Raw genomic sequence first — 21,893 nt, 5'->3', positions numbered from 1 at the left:
ACTGCTGACGGTACTTGAAAAAAGAAAATGAGAGAAAATACTGGCAAGGGAGCACAAATTCGAAAGAAATATAGAATAAGGAGAGACCAGCACAGGCAATTTGTTACCATAATTTAAGAAACTTTGCTTGTCTAAGGAGCAATGGCAACTAGTTATGGGTGAGTTCTGACTGTGGGATGTCAAGATTGCATATGCTCAGGGACTGCAACTGCTCCTGAACTCTTCACGCCTTTAAGCACTCAGAGATTTATGCCCCTTTAAATTTCAAAGAGATTTAAACTCTAAGATATCCCTGTTGATTTTAAAAATGCAATCTAGAGCCTTAAATTTCTTAGGTGTCTGGAAAAAGTAATCACAAATCCTAGTTCATTTGTTTTTTCAATCAGCAACTGAGCCTTCCTTAAATAAAATTTAAGATGCAAAAATATCGAGCCCTGCTGAGAATATATGTAGATATATTTTATAGACATACATATTTAAGTAGTATCCCCATATCCAAAGGGATGGCTAAATTTTCATATCTGATTGCATAAGCTGCTGCTTTAACTTGCTAAAGAACTATGGTTGCCCCATGAGGAAGCTAAGCAGCACTTATGCAGTGACATGTATCATCTCTGCATGTTGTGGAATTCTTTTCAGAGCTGAGATTTCCAGATGGAGTATCTGTGCTCCATTTATACACAATTACCACCAGGTATAAATGAAAATGTTATTTCTCTTATACAGTGAGTGATCAATGGAAAACATCTCACTGCAACAGTCTCAGGGATGAAACACAGCAAGATATTTGGAAAGATATGAAAATGTTTGTCCATAGGAGAAAATACCTCAGGCTACTGTGAAAATGGGCTTGATTCTTTAATGAACAGAAATAGCCAGAACATGAGCTCTAAATCTCACTGGAGTACGGCCTTTCCCCACAGGAACTGCAGTGTGAAAGTCCAGTCAAACACTACCACCTGCTTGTTGTATGAATTATCTTCCCAGCCATGGAGAACAGATAAGCAGTTCCCAAATAGGTATCCTAACGCTGTAAGCATCAGCTCAGAGAAAAAAATCTTTCTTTTGGAGATGTGGATTTCTTTTTCTGCTGTGGATGCTTGGCACAGCTTTGCTGACCAATGCTGCCAGCAAATGTCTCTGTTGTCTGCAGCAGAACTTGAGAGCACAGGGGAAAAAAAGGTGGAAGGAAGCCCAGGAAAAGAAGGGACCTCCAGTGCCCCATAATGCAGAGCTGAGTAGCTTTAGATCGTCCCTCTGCTCTTGAAGGGATACACACAACCAGTCTCACAAGCAAATAGATAAGGAGACAAGTAAAGCTCTTCCACAATGCAGTGGGCTTTTGAAAGCAGCTGTAACTTAAAAATCTGACTGGCACCAAATAAGGCAATTTAGCTCCAGCGACGGCTTTATGGCCAAACTGCTCTCGTGATCACTGATTTTATGGATTAGAAAAAAAAGCAGTGTCCCTTAAAAGGACACTGTCAGAGCAATTTCCATACATTTTCCTCCTGCAATTTTCTTTCAGCTGCTGGGAAAGTTTAAACCAAAAGCTGTTTTCTAAATATACACTACACACAGATGGAGTCTAGGTTTGTGGAATAACACTTAGACAAGTGCTAAGAAAATGAAGTTAGTGTCTATCTTTTTAGTTTGGTGGTTTTTTTAAAGTTTTTTTTTACAATAATAACAATACTGTTTAGTCCAAATACAGTATAACATCACATCAATCCTACCTATGGGGGAAAGTGGTGATGATAAAACTTCTTTTTGGGCCACAGATTTGTATTGTAAAACATTAAGTCACTTGCTCCAGCATTTCTGCCCCACAAATTTGCTGATGAGAAAACACTGTTGTTTCTACTTTGAACAGACATTCAATCTAGCAGTAGCTCACAGGCAGAGGAAAATACGTGGTGTGATCAAGCAAACCAGTAGAACTGGGAATAATAAAATATTTCTGCAAAAGGAAAAATCCTTTCAGATGTAAACTGAATGGATTCGACACCATGACCAGATAATTCTCAGAATTTTTTATTTCCCTGAAATTGAAGAATCTCTAGACATCAGGGGGTTGAAAGGCTTCTGGTAAGCAAAAGCGACCCATTGTGAGAACGAGTGAGAGTGCCAAACTTATTCCAAGCTGTCAATTTCTGATAATGCTACATGCAATATAAGAGAGAGAAAGAATGACTTGTGGTTCATCCCTAGTGAGGATGTAATGAGAACTATATAAAGTCAATTTAAGTGAAATATCAGACTAGATTTACAAGAGTACTTGGCTGCCTCCAGATGCAAAACAGCAGCTTTGTAAACCTGCTGTGTACCTACATCAGTCAGAGACTTAACTCTTCTTAGCTCTAAGTGGAGCTTGTAAACAAAATCATCTAATGCCTGCTTGATATGTTGTTTCTAAAGGTACCTTAATGCATCTGGTCCACTCAGCTGGATGCAATCTCAAAGCAAGTGCCATTTCTGATGGCTACCGAGATAAAAAATGAGGCCCGAATTACATTTTTTCAGGAAAAGAAATTCCTTTTTTCATCCACAATAACAGCATGACCGACATGCAAAGCTTGAATACGCTGTTCCCATGCATTATTTTAACACAAAACTACCAGAAGTCACTTTACCATGTAAATTCTTTGACATAGGATGAAGTGCTGTTTTAAGTCTCCCCCTGTGAAACAAGACTAGCTTCACATATGCAAACATTACCATTTAAAATGAATTGAGAGATGACTCAATAAATGAATTTCAACATCTCCTTTCGGTTGACTGGAGTGCCTATTGATTAGTAATGAAACTGAGAGAATACAAAAAATGAGACTCTATTTTGCATGAAAATGACACTATTCCTGCTCCATTGAACTTACTTGTTCAACAGTATTCAGTTAGCAAATGAAAGGATAAAGAGAAGGAAAACACAACTTTATTTCTAACATTGTCAAGGTTTCAGCATATTCCCTTACTACATATTTATGGAATTATACAGTGTGATGTGTGGCAAGAGCCAGAGGAATTCTCTTTCTCCACTGGAGAAGTGGACAACCAGCCACAATTATGGAAGCTTCTGAAGTGCTGTGTATTAGCTGAAGCCAGTGCTGTACTCAGTGTACCTATGGAGTCTTCTGAGTTGCAAAAAAATCTTGTATTTTCTTCAGGATAAATTCATTGTTTTCCTGACCCTATCTCACTGGTGTTATTGGTAAGAGACTAAGGATTTTCTAATACATATTGATTCCCATTTACAAAGACGTTTTAAGGTTATTTTCTTCTCACTCCTAAACTTGTATGTCTATCACTGGGAAAACCTGAAGTTTGATTTTTTTTTGGTGGAACTTCCACTTTGTAAGCAGAAGTTAGTGTTCTGTATGCTTATACCAACACCAGCTAAGTGGGATGGAGGTCTGCATGTCTTGGGGTATAAATATATATAATACTGTATTACAGAAAGGTATAAATGTAATTGGTGCTTAAATTAGGAAGTTCCCTAATTTAGGAATGTGTAACTCAAGATCCTTCTCTGAATCACTTTTTGACTAAGCCTCTCTCTTCATGGTTTTATGGGGAACCTATGGAGAGCAGCTTCCTGTTGAAGGCAAGAAACTCACACACCAGAAATCAGTGGAGTGGACCTTCACCTCATCCAGCCCTATGTTTCCTGGACAAATATGCACCTATGTGTAAGACAGGAAGAATCTTGGCCTGCTCAGAGGGGTGATTGAGAACCTGTGTCTCTTCATTTACCTGCTGTGAGAAACAGGATTTTGCAGACTGCTCAGTGTAACCAAAGGAAGGCCCCTCGAAGACAGCGGTGGGCAGCTTGAGAACCTCGCGCAGAAACATGTCGTACCTGCCATAAACCATCACCCCGCTGGAGTCAGAAATCATGGAGAAAATATCTGAGGGGGAAAATGAGAAAGAAAGATCACAGCAGCTTCAGTGTGAGCTACAGATTTGCTCTGAGTTCAGTATCATCTGATTTGAAAGAGAAGTAGTAATCATCTTTGGCTTATGGAAACCTCCATTATTACTGCATCTTTATTTCTGACCTCTTTTAATAGAAAACAAGAAGAATTATTTAGAATATAAGAACTAGCTGATTTTAATACCAAAATATTCTTGATTTGTTTTTCTTTGTGTGTTGTCATTTTTAAGCAAAGTCTGATGCATGGCATGAGGCAGTAATTCAATCAGATAAGAAGGCTCTGATTTGACAAGATATGCTACATCAGCTTTTTGCCTGCTGCCAGTTTACTATGTCAAATCAAAATCTTGACAATGGGTTCATTAAGTCAGTTATTATTGTCTTGGACAGGACAAAAGCAATGAAGGTCTTGCCAATGTGTTATTTTTCACACTTCCCTCTTTCTTATGCATAAAAATATCACACTTTTATTATTGCAGTGATGTCAGTTTGTCAGCCCCTACTTCTCCGTTTGTTTAAAATTACCCTCTGCTTAGCAGGAGATCTCTGACTAAGGAACATTTATTGTTTTTCAGGCTGTCATGTCAGCTGCTTCATTTCCAGGAACCTGGAAGGGAAATTATGACAACAGGACTCCGAGACTGCTGACCCAAAAAATCATCATTGTACTTCAGCCCTCCACTGGATGGACCCAGTTCCTATTCTTAAAGCAGCTTAGGGAACAAATGGTGCTCAATTTATAATTTATAACTTTAGTTCAGTCTGTATTTGAGTTTCTACATAGAAATGATACATTAAAAAAATGGCACCAAATCTGGAAGACTAAATCAGTGCTTGGGATTTCTACTTGTCTACTCTCAACAACTGTAATTTGTAAACTCAGTTTTCTTGGGCTCAGGTAGAAGGCTCAGTGGAAACTGAAGGTTTTGGGTCAAAAAGTCTGGAAAATGGTGCTCTGGACCTGACATCATATGACTAAACAGAAAGTCTTCCATTACAGCTACAAGTAAATGATGTCTTTGCTATTGGGGAACTGGGAATAAATCCTACAAACTGAGAATCTGTTCACCAAAATACTTGGCATAAGAATTCCCTATGGAATAAAATATAAATAGTACATAAATACATTGATCTTCGACGTGTGAAAAGACATAGATGTTACTAAAAAATAATCAGAAGAAATGGCTAAATTACGCTTCATGATGTTGAGGCACTTATTTGTATTCCAAGTTCAATAACCCCAATGCAAAAAAAAAAAAAGAAAAAATAAGAACCTCAATGTATGCAATTTGTTCTTAAAATCCTCAGTATGAAGTTCAACCAAACATTTAATGAGATTTACTTAGAGATATACATAGGGCAACTCCCAAACCCAGCCAAGAAAGTGTGGTTTATCCTAATTTCCTCTTTTCTACTTGTACTGTTAATTCTTCAACAGTAACAATTTTTAATGGGTAAAAAATATCACTTACATCTTAATTTGTCCATGATTTTTCCTCCACAAAGAGTTGCCAAAGCCATTTTGACAGCAAAAACGGAAATTTTACCATGTCCTTCCCTGTTCAAAAGTAGAAAGTAGTTGTATTTTACATGTCCATTTTATGAGAATCCGTTCAATTAAAATGCACATTTCTGACGTCACTTATTGTAATGCACAATATATATATGTGGATTGACATACAGAGAAATAAGTCCTTTAAAAAGAAGATTTCTTTTGTGGGAACACACATCAGCACACTGCTCTGTAAAGATCTCAGAGCAGATTTATTATGTATATGAAGCTCAGTATTAAACTGTTTATCTCATTATACACTACAGTGATAATTATTACTGCTATGTGTGATATAGTAGCATTGGGAGACACCCATCACACTCATGGCTTCCCTATCCTAAGTGCTTTGGGAATTTTTTGGACATAGAAGATTCCAAGTAAGTGAAAAAATCAGCACTGGGAATAAAAGTGAAAAAGCACACAGGGCTCACATCATCGCACAAACTTCATCTGTACCTGTCAGTAGGTCCTGACAATGGCCTTTTAAAAATGATACACCTGACTCCCAGGAACCTTGAAGAAGGACTTTGCAAAAAATGGGGAATATGCCTGCATCCAGAATGAGTGAAGGACATATGTTGTGATATGGAGAAGAGTTTTGTCCCTGGTTTGTTAAAGGGGAGGCTATACCTGGCTCTCTACTTTCAATTTACAATGCATAAACGCTAATAAACCCCAAATTCACCCAAGAGCTTGTCTTGGGGCAAAAAGGGACATTGCCAGCTCTTCCCCCAACTGTCTTGAAGCATTCAATGGCTTAACTTTATTATTCCTCTCACTATCCTCATTCTCCTTTTACAGCCATGATGGTCCCCAATGATCCACCTGCCATCACAGAACACCTGGTTTATTTGAGCTGCATAAGTAAAACATGACCTCACACACTGCATGGCACACTTAGCCCCTAAAACACCTATCAGCCCCAGTTTAGTGTTCAGCCCCTTTCCAAAGGTGAGAATGAACATGCTCTCCTAAGTTCATCTGCTTCTTAATGTCAATCTCTCGATATCCAAATGGCAAAACGTGTTTTTTCTTGGAATTTTCTGAATCTTACTGTAAGGCACTAAGAACCCAGAGTTGCACAAGAGCAACTTCAATCCATCATCCAAACTCCTTGGCATTACTTCACAGCTTCCCACATGAATTAGTGATATTAATTAATGACATCAGTGGGGACATGTCATCATGCTTTAAAAAAGAGACAACCAATATTTGTGAGATTACCAAAATGGCAGCCATGTTTCCTTCTAAATTCTGACAGGATTAATGATGTGGCTAGATAATGAAGTTTTCTGTAAGTTTTTTGGAAATGGAGTTTCTGCGATCTTCAGTCTACTCTACCAGGGAACACAATGTTTATAAGGGATTTCCATATATAATCACATCCTACATAAGATGGTCTAACTGCACTGGCAATAGTAGTACATAGAAATTTAGATCTTCATCAAAATTTCTAAAATTAGCCTGTTCATTGTCACTCACAATTTTAAGGAAGAAAATTGCATCTGATCAGAACTAAAAGATGAACTGATTCTGCAAGGACAGTGAGCCTGTGACTGTGCCTCTTTCTCTGCTAATCCCAAACCACACAATGCAGTCAGATATACATGTAAGACAGACATGAATGGTGTACTCACATCTGTACATTGATGCATGGTACATGCTTCCCTTCATTAAATCACTAAGATTTTAGAAAATGAGTCAGTTGCCTAAGCTTGACTAGCTAATATTCTTTAAAGTTCATTGAATTAGATTTAGTTCTATGTCACTGTAACCCATAATTCTAAATATAAATTCTAATTATCCTTTCCACTCATTTAAAATTCTGCTTTTTGCCAGGCAATCAACTAGAAACACAAGCAAAAAGTAACGAATTCACTATGTCAATATTTAAGAAAGAAATATTTACTGTATTCTCTAATGCTGACTTTCGTGCACACTTTTTCATTACATGAGTTCCCTTTGACTGGCTTCATAAGATTAAAATCACAGCATAGGAATTTCCAGGCTTCTGTACTTCCATTCTTTGTTGATTGGATTCTGATTTGTTTAAACCAGACTTAGCACTGCTATGGCTGAGAACGTGGTCCCTTTGTATTCTTTTTGTGCATGCTGCCCTTTAGACCCTTAGGAATTTTTCTGCACTGTTTCATCATGAGGTTTCCATCTGCCTTTAAAAGAGTTGTTATCTTAAAAAAAAAAAAAAGCTAAGTAGAAGCAATGGCATTATGAAGAAGCAATGGAAGATTTAGAGATTAAAAAAATGTGGAAGTGCTTCAGATTTAGATTATTTTTCCCGGGAGGTTTAGTTACATTTACTAACAGGATTATATTTTTGCATGGCAGACACATATCAACTTGGCTTCAGCTTTCCACCCTAGAGCCATTGGCTTTTCCCGTACTCAAATGGTTATGGAAGAGAGGAACAGAAAAAGAAAAGATATCATTTATCTCTTCAATCTCTCCATTTGAGTTGATTTGTTTTGACACTGTATTTTCTATCGGTCATCTGTATTCCCAAAAGCATCACAAGAGCCAGTATAAACCCAATTTGCCCTCCAAATATATATGTCTCTGTGTGTTGTGTGTGTGCATATACACACATGCATATTTAAATACATATGACTGATGAACAGACAGGGTAATGGGGCCTAAGAGTTGCCAATATCATTTGGATATCCAGAAGTGCCCTAAGCTGTGTCTAAGCACTACATATGACCCTGACTGGCAGCACTGGGGCCTCACAGGGTTTCCTTTGCAAAAGCAAATGCTGAAGCAGTGGCTCATAGCAGCAGGAAGATCTTGGGCTCCCTGAAAACAGCTTTGGGCTGGCTAATGCGAAGAAAAATACAGTTTACTAGTGGAAACAGGAGAGGACAGCAAATATTTTGATTTTATATTGCAACTCTCTTACTGAGGTTACTCTTCAGCAAGAAGCATAAATGATGTCTAAAGCAAACCTTGAAGCTGATGTGCACTTAACAACAATAGAGGATGGAGTACTTAGGAATGGGAATAATGGCCAGGGTTGAAGGTTATCTCTGTTCCCCACTGGGAAAAAAGGACAAAAAATTATACATGCTTTTAGACACCAGAGCAGGGAAACCCCCCAGACTGCCTGGCAAAATCCACTATACAAGGCTGAGTGAAGCTCCAGGGCCTGACTTTGCCTGTTGGGTCACCAAGGAGAGTGGTACCAAATAGATGACACTGTCATTTGTCAGGATCTCTAGCAACAGCCACACTGAGACAGCCATATGGTGGGGAAAGCCATCAAGAAATAGCATCACATCTTTAGAAACAGCAAATGTGTTCCATGAAAAGGACATTGAGAAAATACCTTTTTTCTCACTAATGATGCTTAAGTGGTGCTCCCCCAATACTTTAAGGTAACTTTTGCAAAAGTAAGAAAAGTTCCTCAGTTATTGGTTACTACCCAGCATAATCAAGGCAGTCAATTCTGAAATGTCAGAGGCTGTAATTACAAATTCCCATTTTCAAAACAAGGTTTTAGAGATGAAATTTTATTGACATTTAGCAAGATTCTTTCATGTAGGACAGCAAATGCATAATGTCCAAATCTCTGAAATGCACTTTTTTTTGCTGGACTTCCTTTGTCAATGCCTCTGTGGCTTTCAATGAGTAGCAAAGGTGGAGAAGAGAGGGAATTAAACACTTTACTGCTCTGAACAGATGAATGAGCAAGAAGTTGTATTTCCAAAATGGATATTGATCATCTTTATGTACTGAAATCAGTACAGTTCAAATATTCATTTGATTAAACAGGGGCACGAATATTTCCTCATTTCTCTGTAAAAGTCAAGCCCTGCCCCGAGCCAGGCAGGGTCTGTTTCATAGCCCAGAGCTCACAACTCCATTCATAGGACAGTGCACATCAAGGAACAGAAAATTCACCTATTTTCTTATCAGTTAAACTTCGCAGCAGGAATAGCTGGAGATGACCTAGCACAGAATATTTCACACTCTGTTTAAAGTGAGTTTTTTGGAGAACAGCTCGACTGAATGAGGCTGACATTCTACCTTGCTGCCTAGGCTTTGACACCAGCCTGGGAGGAATTTTTCAGAGAGGTTTGTACTTGTCAACTTTTCACATAGTACTTGGTGTGCCAGTGAAGGAAGTGTGCTATTGTTTCATACAGCCAGTTAATCACCTTAGGCCTTGAAGCAAAAGCTATTGCCTAATTTTAACCTGTGGTTAAAAACATAGATCAGACATGTTTCTGTCTAGATTATTTTAAAGCCTGACCACTTCATTCTGCTCACTGGTTTTGGCCCGTCAGGATCATCTATCACATGATGCTGACTTCCACACACTAATGATAAATTAATTGGAGAAGTATTTCTGTTTGTGAATTTTGAATTTGTTGGCTTGCAGTTTTTAAGGTTGTACTTAAGTTCACTTTTAGCAGCACGAAGGAATATCCCATTCAGTCTCACATGAAATTCTATACACTGTAATTTTCCCCCACTTTTTCTCCTTTCAGGGTTGAGCAGCAGAGAAATATCTGTGGGCCTAATGAATCCCCAAGGCCATAAAAAGCCCATAAAAAAATGGGATGTAAGCTCAGCACCGGCACTGGCTAAGTTGGCCCACATGCCATGGCAGCACACTGTGGTCCTTTTGTGTTCTGCTAGCCAAGTTTTAGCTCCTGAGAAGACATCTGTATTGCAGGCCTAAGGAAATACTCCTTGCCAGAGGGCAGAGAAACCTGCCAGGTTTTCAGCAGGCTATAAAAGAAAGAAGAGGCTCTGTTTAAAGTTTGGAGGATCTTCAGCCAGTACAGTACACAAAGAGCAACACATATACTAACTAGACCTAAATAAATGAGACAGTGGCAGGCTTATTAGACTTTAAAACATGAAAGGACTTGTCCCTTGTGGTCCTTTCATATACAGTAGGTCGAAGACTCCATTTCTCCACTTTCTTTAGATTCCAAATGGGACATGAAAAGCTGCACCACCTTCTCTGGATCTGCAGCACCTTGCACTTGGTCTTGTTGAACCTCATGAGGAGATTCCCATGGGCCCACTTCTCCGGCCCTGCTGAGTCCCTCTGGATAGCCTGCAAAGCATTGCTTCTCTCTGAACATGAGACCACAAGAAAAGACCTTGCTTCTCCTTCCACCAGCTTCTAACTTTCAGCAGAGAATGACCTTTCTGCTGCACTGGAGGGGAGAGAAAGGAGCAACACGGGAAGCAGAGACAGCAGCTCTGGTTAGACCCCAGCAGCTCTCACACTGTCCCTGCAGGATGCAGAGCCACCTCCCTCCCTCTGTTTCCCAGAAACCAGGAAACTTGAACCACCAGTGGTTGTTAAACTAATATCCAACACAAAACTTCAATGATATGAGTCAAACTAAAGTGTAGGGCACATTTTGAGAATCAGATGCTTAACTGGTATGTCTTTATTTGTGACAGGTGTCTAGACTTCCATTACAGTACAGAGAGACCTAGCTGACACACGAAACTTGAACTTAGGTATTTCAGGTTGCACATGAACCTCATCTAATATGTTTGCTCTATTTAATATGGAGTGACAGGCAGCTAGTCCCTGTCTCTGACCTCAGAGCTGGGAGCCTCTTCCTAGGGATTCCTTGGGGGTCTCTGCCCTTCTGGGAAGTGCAGTCCATGCACTACACTCAGAGGCAGCACAACAGACTGAGCTGCTGCTTGAGAAATGGAGTGAGGGCCACAGCTTCCTTACCCTGGGGGGCCTGATAGGAGCTCAGAAACAGATCATGAACCATCGCACATGGCATGTTTTCAGGGAAGACAAACCCTTGCCCCCTTAAAAACATTCTCTGATTCCCTCCAGGGGAATAAATTCCTCTACTCCATTATGCTGCAAACAGCGGTGTTGTGTAGCTGAGATCTTTATCCCTTTACAGTGAGCTACAAAACAAGCACAGTACCACAGGTCTTGCTTCCACAGACCAGGGTCTTTCTATATGTTTGCCAGCCAGGAAGCAGTTCACTTGTGGCATACAGCAATAAATGCATCTGGTCATTTCCAGCATCCTTTAGTGTGTTTGTCACAGCCACAATGGTATGAATTAAAATGCCTGCTCCTTCTTTTATTGCCCTTGAGGGGAGGAAAATATTCCTGAAGGCTATGATTTCACAATGGATTGGCTTTTCTTCCTCTCAGAGGGCCAGGAGGAGAGGTTGAGTGCAGCCTTCTCATGTGGAACACCTACTTTTTCTCCCCGTTGCCATGGCGACTGAGCCACTGGCTGGTCTGGCACTGAGAGGTGCTCAGTGACACCCAGTACCAGGGCAGCGAGAGAGAGAACTGGCAACAGAGAGGGGAAGCATCCTTGTCTTAATGTTTAATGGCCAGTGTTTTCTGCTGGTGAATTTTCAAAAAATAAGCCATAAAGTGGCAACATCTGCACCTGTCAGACTTTAACACTGTTCTCCAATAACTCAGTTTTGAGGACTGCAAATATTGCAGTACAGGTTGCCAAGTACGTATTCAGAAATTGCAATAGATATACACAGAATACTCATTAATGTAAGTGGTTTGCTCTATCTAAAACTTGTTCTTTTTGTAATATGAGTCCCATGCAGTAATAAACAACATGAATTTCATCACCTCCAGGTCTTTAATCCTATTTCTGTCATGGTCTCAAAATCATGCTGCACTGGCATGAGCCAGAAAAAAAAATTGCTTACAGCTGCAAGAACTTGCAGGGAAATGAGCTCTTTCAAAATAATGAGCTATTAACCCATGGCACTGCTGCAGAGGCATTGCAGTGGTGTCAGCCACTGGTGTGTCAATAAACAACAAGCCAAATTAGGAGCGCATGTGAATTTGTTTCTGTAGATAATTCTTCTTTGATATAAACTGGAACAAGTCTGAGTAGCTGGATGAAAACACAGTTGTGCTGAATTTGGCTCGAAAGAGAGGAAAGCAGAGGCCCTTAATTTAGGTTATCTCCCTAGTTAGCACTATTCACATGCTCATTATTTGGGACAGAATTGAGCCTGCTCAATTGATTTCGAGAGATATTTCTGGAGGAAGTCAAATCCTTTCAGCAGTTGGGAGAGGCGGGAGGAAAGGCAGACTTACGGATCAAAGGCCGCTAGCAGGAAGTTGAGCAGCAAGCTGATGGACTGCTCCACGTTGATCTGGTGGGTGGTGGGCATCCGTTTGTTGAGCTGGTAGAAGATGGTTGAAATCACAGCCTCCAGGCGAGCCACGTTCAGTTCGATGCTGGGGTCCAGGTTGTTCAGGGCGTTCTCCCGCAAGGCTTCGATCACATTCCAGATGTCCACCAGGTGCACTAGGGGACAGGACAGAAAGACTCAGATGGGGAAATGTGCTCCTGAAAGCAACTGAGAAAAATAGTCACCTCCTCCCATGGGGTGGGGAATAACACAACGATGTACAACATGCTTCATGAATAATTAAATGAATTAATGCGTTTTCCACCAGCGTACATTGAATCTGGTGGAGGAATGAGCAAATAAAATTCAAATCTGTTAATAAGCAAACAATATAGTGATATTACTAGCTGTAATGAATACAACCTCAGTTTGGGAAATCATTCTTCATTGTATGAAGTATTCAAATAAAAGTCTGTATTTTACAGAAATCACTGAAAGGTAAACATATGCTAATTGTTTTTCTGAACCATGCCTTTATGAATCCCCATTCAGAAATTACTCTTAGATATTAATTTGCATAGCAGATGGGCTTTTCAGAAGATCCTACAAATACTAAGTGCTTATCACATACTGATATTTTGAAAATTCTTTTCAGCAATTTGTATGGAAAGAAAAATATTTTACAGAAACAGAATTGTAATTGAGTCAGGGTACATTTAAACAAATAACACATAATGAAGTGATCTGAAAGTCGTATTTTATGTCTTCTAAATATATTTGCCAAATGATTTGTTAAATCTCTCTCTTTGATGAAATCCTGGTCTAAACTGAATTTGATGTGGCCTGTTTTTACCTACAAGGACAGCTTAAAGGACAGTCTCTGCTCACCCTTCACATTGTACCCAAACAGAAATCTTGTTTGCAGAGCACTGTTATTGTGGCAGTATGATTGGTTTGCTGTGGACTGCCATTTCCAGAAGAGGTGCACTGTGCCAAAAATAAAGAAACCCCTACAGTAATTTAAAAATTGGATTTAGTTCAAACCTGAACTCAAAGGTTCATCCCTCTATCTTAATATTACCTACTGTCCTACTAAAGTGTCAATAAAAAATAAATCAGGAGGCTCAGGGGGCAAATTCTCTTTTTTTCACCAGACAAACTACTGCACAGTTCTCATTACACAGCATGGTGATATGTCTTATGATGTATCAAAAGCCACCTGTATGTGGAAGGAGATCCTTATTTTTGTAGATAGAGAAACTTAATTATAATCCTCCTCATTATATTTTTATGTGATTGGTTTGCAGGTGCTGTCTCAGACTGCAATGTGACATGATGGTCTGAAGGCAGGGAAATGTAAGCTGATAGTAAATGGATGATGAAACGAGATGCAGTCATTTTATTTAGTCTAGAATTTTGCCCTATGATTGGGTTTCCCTTCTTTTGCCTCAGGAATAAATAGCCTCCAACACCCTGCTAGCACATGTGTAAGCCCAAAGAGGAAGATACTCCATACAGATGAGTGGTAGCAGTAGCAGCAATTACTTTAGGGACTAGACAAAGCACTTTTCCACTTCTTGCTGTTCCCTAGCAAATGACTCTGAAAACCTACAACATACAGTTCCATTGTGACACCAAAGTATTTATTTTATCTTTGTATTAAAACTTAATTAAACATTATTCTATAGGCAAACTTGTATGCTGGCAAGTTGTCTTTAAAATGTTACCCTGAATTAAGCTGATGTTTGCACGGCCAGGTTTTAGTAGGAGGGGCCTACAGGGGTGGCTTCTGTGAGAAGCTGCCACAAGTTTCCCCATGTTTGGCAGAGCCAGTGTCAGCCAGCTCCAGGATGGACCCACTGCTGGCCAAGTCTGCACCATCCAGAAACAGTGGTAATGCCTCCGGGATAAAATATTTCGGAAGAATTAAAAAAAGGGCTTTGCACAGTTGTAATTAATGCCAAAGAACAGCAGGGTGAGAATATGTGAGAACAACAACTCTGCAAATATCAAGGTCAGAGGAGAAGAAAAGGGAGGAGGTGCTCCAGGCACCAGAGCTGAGGTTCCCCTGCAGCCTGTGGTGCAGCCCATGGTGATGCAGCTGTGCCCCTGCAACCCATGGATGTCCAGGGGGATTTAGAGATCCACCTGCAGCACCTGGAGGAGCTCACACCAGAGCAGGTGGATGCCTGAGAGGAAGCTGTGAGTCTGTGGGAGTCCCGTGCTGGAGAAGGGTCCTGGCAGGGATTTGCAAACCTATGGAGAGAGGAACCCACGATGGAGCAGTGTCCTCAAAGGACTTGTGACTCTGTGGGGGACACATGCTGGAGCAGCATGTCCTTGAAGGACTGCATCCTGTGAAAGAGTGACCTGTACTGCAGCAGTTTGTAGAGGAATGGTGTCCACAGGATGGAGAAGTTCATGGAGAACTGTCTCCTGTGGGAGGAACCCTAGGTTGGAGCAGGGGAAGGACTCCTCTCCCTGAGCAGCAGCAGAAACAACCTCTAATGAACTGGCCATAATCCCCCTTCTCTGTCTCCCTGTGCCACTGAGGGGGAGGAGGGAGGGTGGGGGAAAGGTGTTTTTAATGTTTTATTTTACTTCTCATTATCCTGCTCTGATTTTGTTAGTAATAAATTCAATTAATATCTCTAGTTCGAATCTGTTTTCCCTGCGATGTTATTTGGTGGGTGATCTCTCTCTGCCCTTATCTCAACCCTTTGTTATATTTTCTCTCCCTTGACCAGCTGCAGAGGGGAGTGATGTAGCTGCTTTGGTGGGTGTCTGGCATAAAACCAGAGCCAACCCACTACAGCTGGGTGGGTGGAGTACACAACCTCTGAACTCTTCTGTTTGTTTTCTGGCTGGTAGAGGAGCAACTTCCCCATAAAGAGTCTGGCATAGGTCTCAGATCCTTTTAATGCAGTCATTCCCATTCCCACTCAATCAGTTTTCACTGTCACAGAGGTAATCTGGACAAATGGAAGATGAATGATGTCCAGGAAGACAGCTGGCACATAATAACTGACTCTTTCTGGGCAGCTTCTCCACATGGCTTGGAGGCCAGAGAATGGAGGAGGTCATCAGAAAGAAGGCCATTGTCTGCTCCAGGAGAGAAGGGTTAATGAGCATTCCACCACATAAGGCAGCCAAGGAAAGTACCAAAAATACAGAGCAACATGCCAGAAGATGCAGGGAACAGGCTGGACCACGTGCATGTATTTTGTGGTGGTAGAAGAGGGAAGGACAGGCAGAAAGCAAAAAGTGAAGGGGGATTGTTTCCCTCAAGGTCCATAGCCATGCAGGCTGCTGCTGGCCATGGGGGCTGTGTCTGGTCATTCAGACCAAGAAGATGAAGAAGGTGTTTCCATTAGCAGTTTCGCCAAGCTGGCTTCTGGCTATGTGTGAAAATCATCAAACATGAACTACAGAAAGATAATGTGAGAAGTTACCAGGCATAACAAATTGCAAAAGAAAGAATAATGCCCTATGCAGACGCTCACCTTGACTTGAGGCTACATTAACAAGAGAGCAATCCAAGAAACAGGACAAACAGGGGTACCAGCACTACAGTCCAAGGCACAAAATCCTAGGACAACCTTATTATAAATGCTGAATAAGGATGTAAAATCAGCAACATTAGAGCTGGTGGGAAAAGAATAAACAGGGACAGGCTGTTTATCTCAGAGTGCATGAGTGTGGTAGCAGAAAAAAGCATGAAAGTGGAAAAGGGCAATTTGAAGGGTAACAAACCAGGTCATCAGAACTGCTGGGGTGCCTTTCAAGCAGCCTGAGCAGAAATAGTTTTGACCATACATGTTCACTTCTGCAGTCATTGGAAACTGTGATGAGTTCCCTAACCTCGATAAAAGGTTACCCAGGGAGGAAGAACCACATACCCAGACTCCCTAAGAGTGAGAATTTCATGCTGTAATTAAACTTTAATTGCTGTAGCCTAGGAGTGGAAAATTCTTGAATATGGAGGAAAAAAACTGGCACTATGAAGAAGGCTGAAATGGGGGTTGGTGTCTTTATTCTTCACATGATCTAGTACAGATACTGTGTGGCTGTCAGTTTTTAATGTAGGTTTTTTTGTTATTTTGTTTTCCTACTGATATTATATTTCTCATAACATAGTCATATCCAGAGATAGTTTTGATGATGGTCTTGGGAAAGAAAATGTCCAGAGGCTAGCAGACATGGGACTAATAACAGCAGTATACTAAACACATCTGAGAGAAAATTACTCGTTTTATTGTTAACTCCAACCTGAAAGGCTCATAAGCTCTCCTGATGTTCATTGGTATGCCAGAAAGGTAGCGCACAAGAATAAGAAAATGACTTATTGGAAATTACACAGCTGTAAGAGTTCCCTACCCATTATGAAATATTAGTCTCAAGAAACTGCTGTGTATTTGTGCTATAAATAATTTTACTCAGGCTTTTCTTCTTTTCTCTAGAGACACGTTGGTTCCACTTGAAGCTGGATAAACAACAATCATACTGCACTATTTTATTTTGCATTTTATTAATTAATTGTACATATATATAAGAGGCTGGAAAGCAATATTTCATGGAGGAGGAGATGGAAGATGGACATGAGCCAGGCATTTAACAAGAACTACTGATTTTGAAAATACCTACTCAAATGTCTAGCTCAGAATCACAAGGACATTTTGTTAGGCTGCTGTACAGATGACTGAAGTCTCTGACCTTTACTCAAGTCAGTTGTCATGGACAAGACTCATGTAGCTAAATTAAATGTAAAAAACTAAGTGTCTACTGTTGACTGGTGACCAGGGGTCCCTCTCATGTCAGTGAAAGAAAAAAGCACCTTAAAGCATCTGTTGGGAGACAGGTGGGATGAGCAGTGCTTTGAATCTGCCCATATTTCTTCACTGACTACAGACAAAGCCTAAAGCACCATGTTTGCATGAGACACGTAACTTCAGAGCTGGTGAAGCTGACTGAGTTGAATCCCACATCTTCCTCCTTAAACATTAAGAAAAGGTTTATTTTCTAGTCTGACTACTTCATGACCTAGAATAATTCAGGTTTCATATAAAATATGAATAATAAATACTTCAATCTGTAAGAACAGCTACCAGATCATGTCTTAGTCACTACCTTTTACATTGCATCGTTTGACCTTGTGCAGATTACATCCAGGTGTAGTGCCCTACTGATCACCATGAATTCTATTATTTTTTAAGGTTACTCATACAGTAAGCAAACTTTTACATATTATATCATGCTGCCAAGTCAAATTGTCAGTATTGGCAAAAGGGAAGTAAAACACGGGACTCTGCAAGCTTCACTCATTTGTACTAATAGAAATCGATGCCTATTGCTAAGGTGGTATCTGTATTCTGTTCAACGTAATAACAGAATGTCAACCTTGCAAACTTTGCATAAGCTTACATTCCTCATCTTCTCTTCTACCCATTTTCCATAATACCTGTTATGCTCATTTATTTATTTATCCATCCCTGAGACTGTTTTAATCTCACTGAAGAAGGAATATCTCCTTTGTTTGCACAACACGTAGTGCAATAAACCCCAAATCTGATTTCTACATGCTACATGATGCTTACAAGAAGAGTTTGCAGAGTAACAAAGCAGCATATAAATGCAGGAGAGCTTTCTCTCTCCTAAAATCTGCCTTGAATTCCCTCAACAGATTATATCTCCAAAGGTTTGTTTTTAGCTTCTAATTACTGTTGCTGCTTTTGTTGCCTTGCCCACATTCCCCACTGAAAAGTGAATTATGCCTCAGCATGTGAAAGATGCCCCTTTGGAAACAGATTTGGAGAACTAGAGAAATCTGTCAGTTGTTCCTTCAGTGCCAGCAGATGATCACTATGCAGTAGGAGTAAAAGCTGCTTGTATCTAGTGCCCGTGTGGTATAAGGTTATCAAAAATCATGAAGCCGAGCCAACATTCATGGACCCTTCAGAAAGGCCTCACACTCTGTAAACAACACAGCTACCCAGGTGTAGATGTCTCATTTTCCTGGTGTCTGAAAAAAATGTAGATCATCTCCACAAGCAATTGCTAAACTGTTTCCCTTTAGATTTTCTGTTAAGTGATCTTTGAAGTCACAGCTAAGCTAAAGCTCTGCGTTATTGCATCTTCTATGGCGAACGCTGCCTGCTAATTTAGCTTTTTATGTAATATTTGAACAGCATCATAGAAGGTTTCACAACTGAGCGTGCTCAGTAACAGACAGTGATGAGTGAATGTAAATAAAGTTCAGTGTCCAGACAGAAGTGGGACGACACAGATGAGGAGCATTACAGATAGCTGCCATTCACTCCACAGCAATCATTACCAAAAAATGCGCTCTTTGAGGAGACCTGCACTGAACTGCAGAGAATTGAGATTAATGAATGAAAATACACTCCAAATAGCAAATGTTATTTCCTTCAATGGACTTCTTCAGCTGTTAAAGCAACATTTAGAGAGTGCCTGTTGCCAGCGCACTGAGACAGAACTGATCAGTCTCTCCCTGCAGGATGCAAGGGGGATGAAGATGGTTGGCTAAGTTTGAAAGGAGTTTTGTGTTTTCCTCACACTAAAAAGTTTTCAGATGCCTTCAAGTTTTACATCCTGCTCTTGTGCCTTTACCTGTGTTCAGAATACCTTTTCCTTTTATATTTTACTACTTTTATAATGAAAGTGAGCAATTAGTAGTTACAGTGCAGAATTCCTTCATCTACAACACTGTCAACAGGTCAATTTGTGGAAGAGATATACCCTGGGTACATTCAGAGAAAACGCAATTTAGCAATCTTAGGTTACTTAGTAAACACACATATGTCTGTTTTACTGATCTTTAGCCTCCCTCTTTCCTCCCTCTTTCCTTTCTAGGCTCTTCATTCTTCATCTTCAAAAAAACAATGTACTTTTAATTTTTTGTAACTAGTAACTTGAATTTATTTGCAATAAGTAATTTTCTGTTTTGTAGATACAGTATCTTAATAGGAAAAATGAAAGAGAAGAGATGGACTACATTTCTTTTTTTCAACTCAAAGCAATGAAATTAATATTTACTTATGCAGTGAAAAATGAGTTTTTCTCTCCATCATGCAATTTATAATTACGGAAAGGCTCTGAGATATAGATAATCTTGGATATATCACTAATCTCAAAGGAGGCAGATTACTTCAAACATCAGCTGTCAAGAAATGATGTTGCCCTAAGCAAATACAAAAGAGAAAAAACTGTAGCAAACTTTATCTTCTAAGTAGTAAAAAAATTTAAAAATTTAAAAACAGTCTGTGTGCTTAAGCTTTTCTACCATTAAATGGATCTATTTATACAAAAATCCTCATCTGCCCTATTTAATTTTTTTGTATTACACCCTAATGATGAACTTTACAAAGTTATCTCTCCATTTATTACTAAATGAACATGGAAGAAGAGATTACATTTAATCAAATACAGGAAGTCACTAAATCAGGTCTTTAACAATCAATTCAAATTTATTTAACATATAGTAGGTCTAAGTAAATATAAGTGACATGTCCAAGCGATAGTTAGGACCAAAAATTCTCCTTGATATATTTTCCTTTGTTGGTGAATACAAGAAGAAATTTTAAATGAAATATTGGTTTAAATTCTTTCCAAAATTTTACTATACATTTCATGAAGACTGTAGTCCAGCAAAGCTCTTACACACATGCTTGAGTTTAAGCATACTTGTACTGTCATTTGAAATCAATGGCACTTGACTGTATGTCAGGTATTTCAGGTGGATTTCATTAAAAGGGAAAGATTTATGCTTCCTTGTCTAGCAATCCTAAGAATATATAAAATGTGCTAGATGATTCTTTTTTTTTTTTTTTTTTTCATTAGAATCTATGAACCCATCACAAATGAGGGTATTGGGGCCATTTGTCATGGTCATTGCTAAGAAGGCCTGGGAAGTTATTCACATTTTCTGTTTGGATCCCTCTCTCCTGCTGCCAGGCAGGTAGCAGAGGACTGACTGAGGCATATTTTTCCTCTAAACTACACCTGCTGGTGGCCAAGCTGCCCCTCAAATCAGTCAGCTGTAGAGTGATCACTGAAAGCTTTACCTGCACATCCCACTACTATGCAGATCCAAGCGCCAGCGATGAAGGCTTGCAGTTTTTTACACTGTCTGGACACCAAATTACATGAAAAAGAAAATGTACCAGGGTGTTGCTTCTGCTCAGGGCTAAATTGAGGTACTCTTTGGCAGGGTACATCTGGTGACAGCTGTCACTCTACACAGACTGGCACACCCAGACTGCTCACGGCCCAAATATCTGATATTAAGAAGAAACTCCTCACTGTAAGGTTGGTGAAGCACTGGAACAGGCTGCTCGGAGAAGCTGTGGATGACCCATCCCTGGAAGTGTTCAAGGCCAGGATGAGGATGGGTCATCCCCATGGATTGGGAATTTGAGCAACCTGGTCTAGAGGAAGGCATCTCTGCCCATGGAAGGGGGTTAGAACTAGATGATCTTTAAAGTCCCTTTTAACCCAAGACATTTTATGATTCTATGATCCAGTGCAAGGGAGCAGAGAACATGGAGCCACACTCTTCTCAGACAGTGAAAGGACTGAGGGAAACAGGCACAAATTAAAATACAGGAAAGCATTTAAACATAAGAAAAAGATTTTTCCTGTGAGGATTTTAGAACTGTGTGATATTGCCCACAAAGGCTGTGGATTATATCCTTGAAAATAATCAAACCTGAACAGGAAAAAAACCTGCGGTAGCTGACCCTGTTCTCTCCAGAAGGTCCTGCCAACTTCATTGATTCTGTGATCATGAACCTATACTGCAAAACCACAGTAACTCTCACTGGAAAGGAGTCAGTGCTGCCTCACTGACTTTTCTCTAAAATCATTACTTAAGTAAGCTGTGCTCCAAGGGCCTTCTCTAGCACATGTGGTAAATAAAAAACCACAGAACCTACCCTGAGGCCTCTTAAATGTTTGAGAAAGAGTCCTCCACATCCTCAAGAGGTTTTGTGTGAGGTGTACTGCAGGCCTTCACAGCACTGTGTGTACTCAGGTATTCCCTTCAGCTTTCCCTTGAAGACTGATTTCAGAGGGAGGCCATGGTTCCATTTAACCTCTTGTCAGCTGCATGCATTCCTCCTCCTCCTCCTCCTCCACACTTTTCTGCCTGTGCTGTGAGACTGCACACCTGTGTGGTATGCACTGGCTCAGCAGGAAGCAGGAAAAAGGCTATCCACTTCTACCTGCCCATCCCAATGGTGAGGAGTGCCCAGGTTAGGAGCT

General features: G+C 40.1%; 1 protein-coding gene across 11 annotated transcripts in view; it reads right to left on the bottom strand.

Moving 5' to 3' along the window:
• Nucleotides 1-21,893, bottom strand: part of DTNA (dystrobrevin alpha) — a 223,238-nt gene that overhangs the window by 55,989 nt on the left and 145,356 nt on the right. For all 11 annotated transcript variants that reach the window (XM_059860149.1, XM_059860118.1, XM_059860159.1 and 8 more), the window contains 3 exons: nt 12,577-12,790; nt 5,404-5,489; nt 3,751-3,905 (listed from right to left, as the gene is read on the bottom strand). In XM_059860149.1, coding sequence (XP_059716132.1) covers nt 3,751-3,905; nt 5,404-5,489; nt 12,577-12,790 — 455 coding nt within the window. The remainder of the gene's footprint in view (nt 1-3,750; nt 3,906-5,403; nt 5,490-12,576; nt 12,791-21,893) is intronic.

The sequence above is a fragment of the Haemorhous mexicanus genome, chromosome 1, assembly GCF_027477595.1.
Source record: "Haemorhous mexicanus isolate bHaeMex1 chromosome 1, bHaeMex1.pri, whole genome shotgun sequence".
In the NCBI taxonomy this organism is placed as follows: Eukaryota; Metazoa; Chordata; class Aves; order Passeriformes; family Fringillidae; genus Haemorhous; species Haemorhous mexicanus.
Note: the sequence above shows the minus strand (reverse complement) of the source record. Positions and strands in the feature narration are given on the sequence as shown.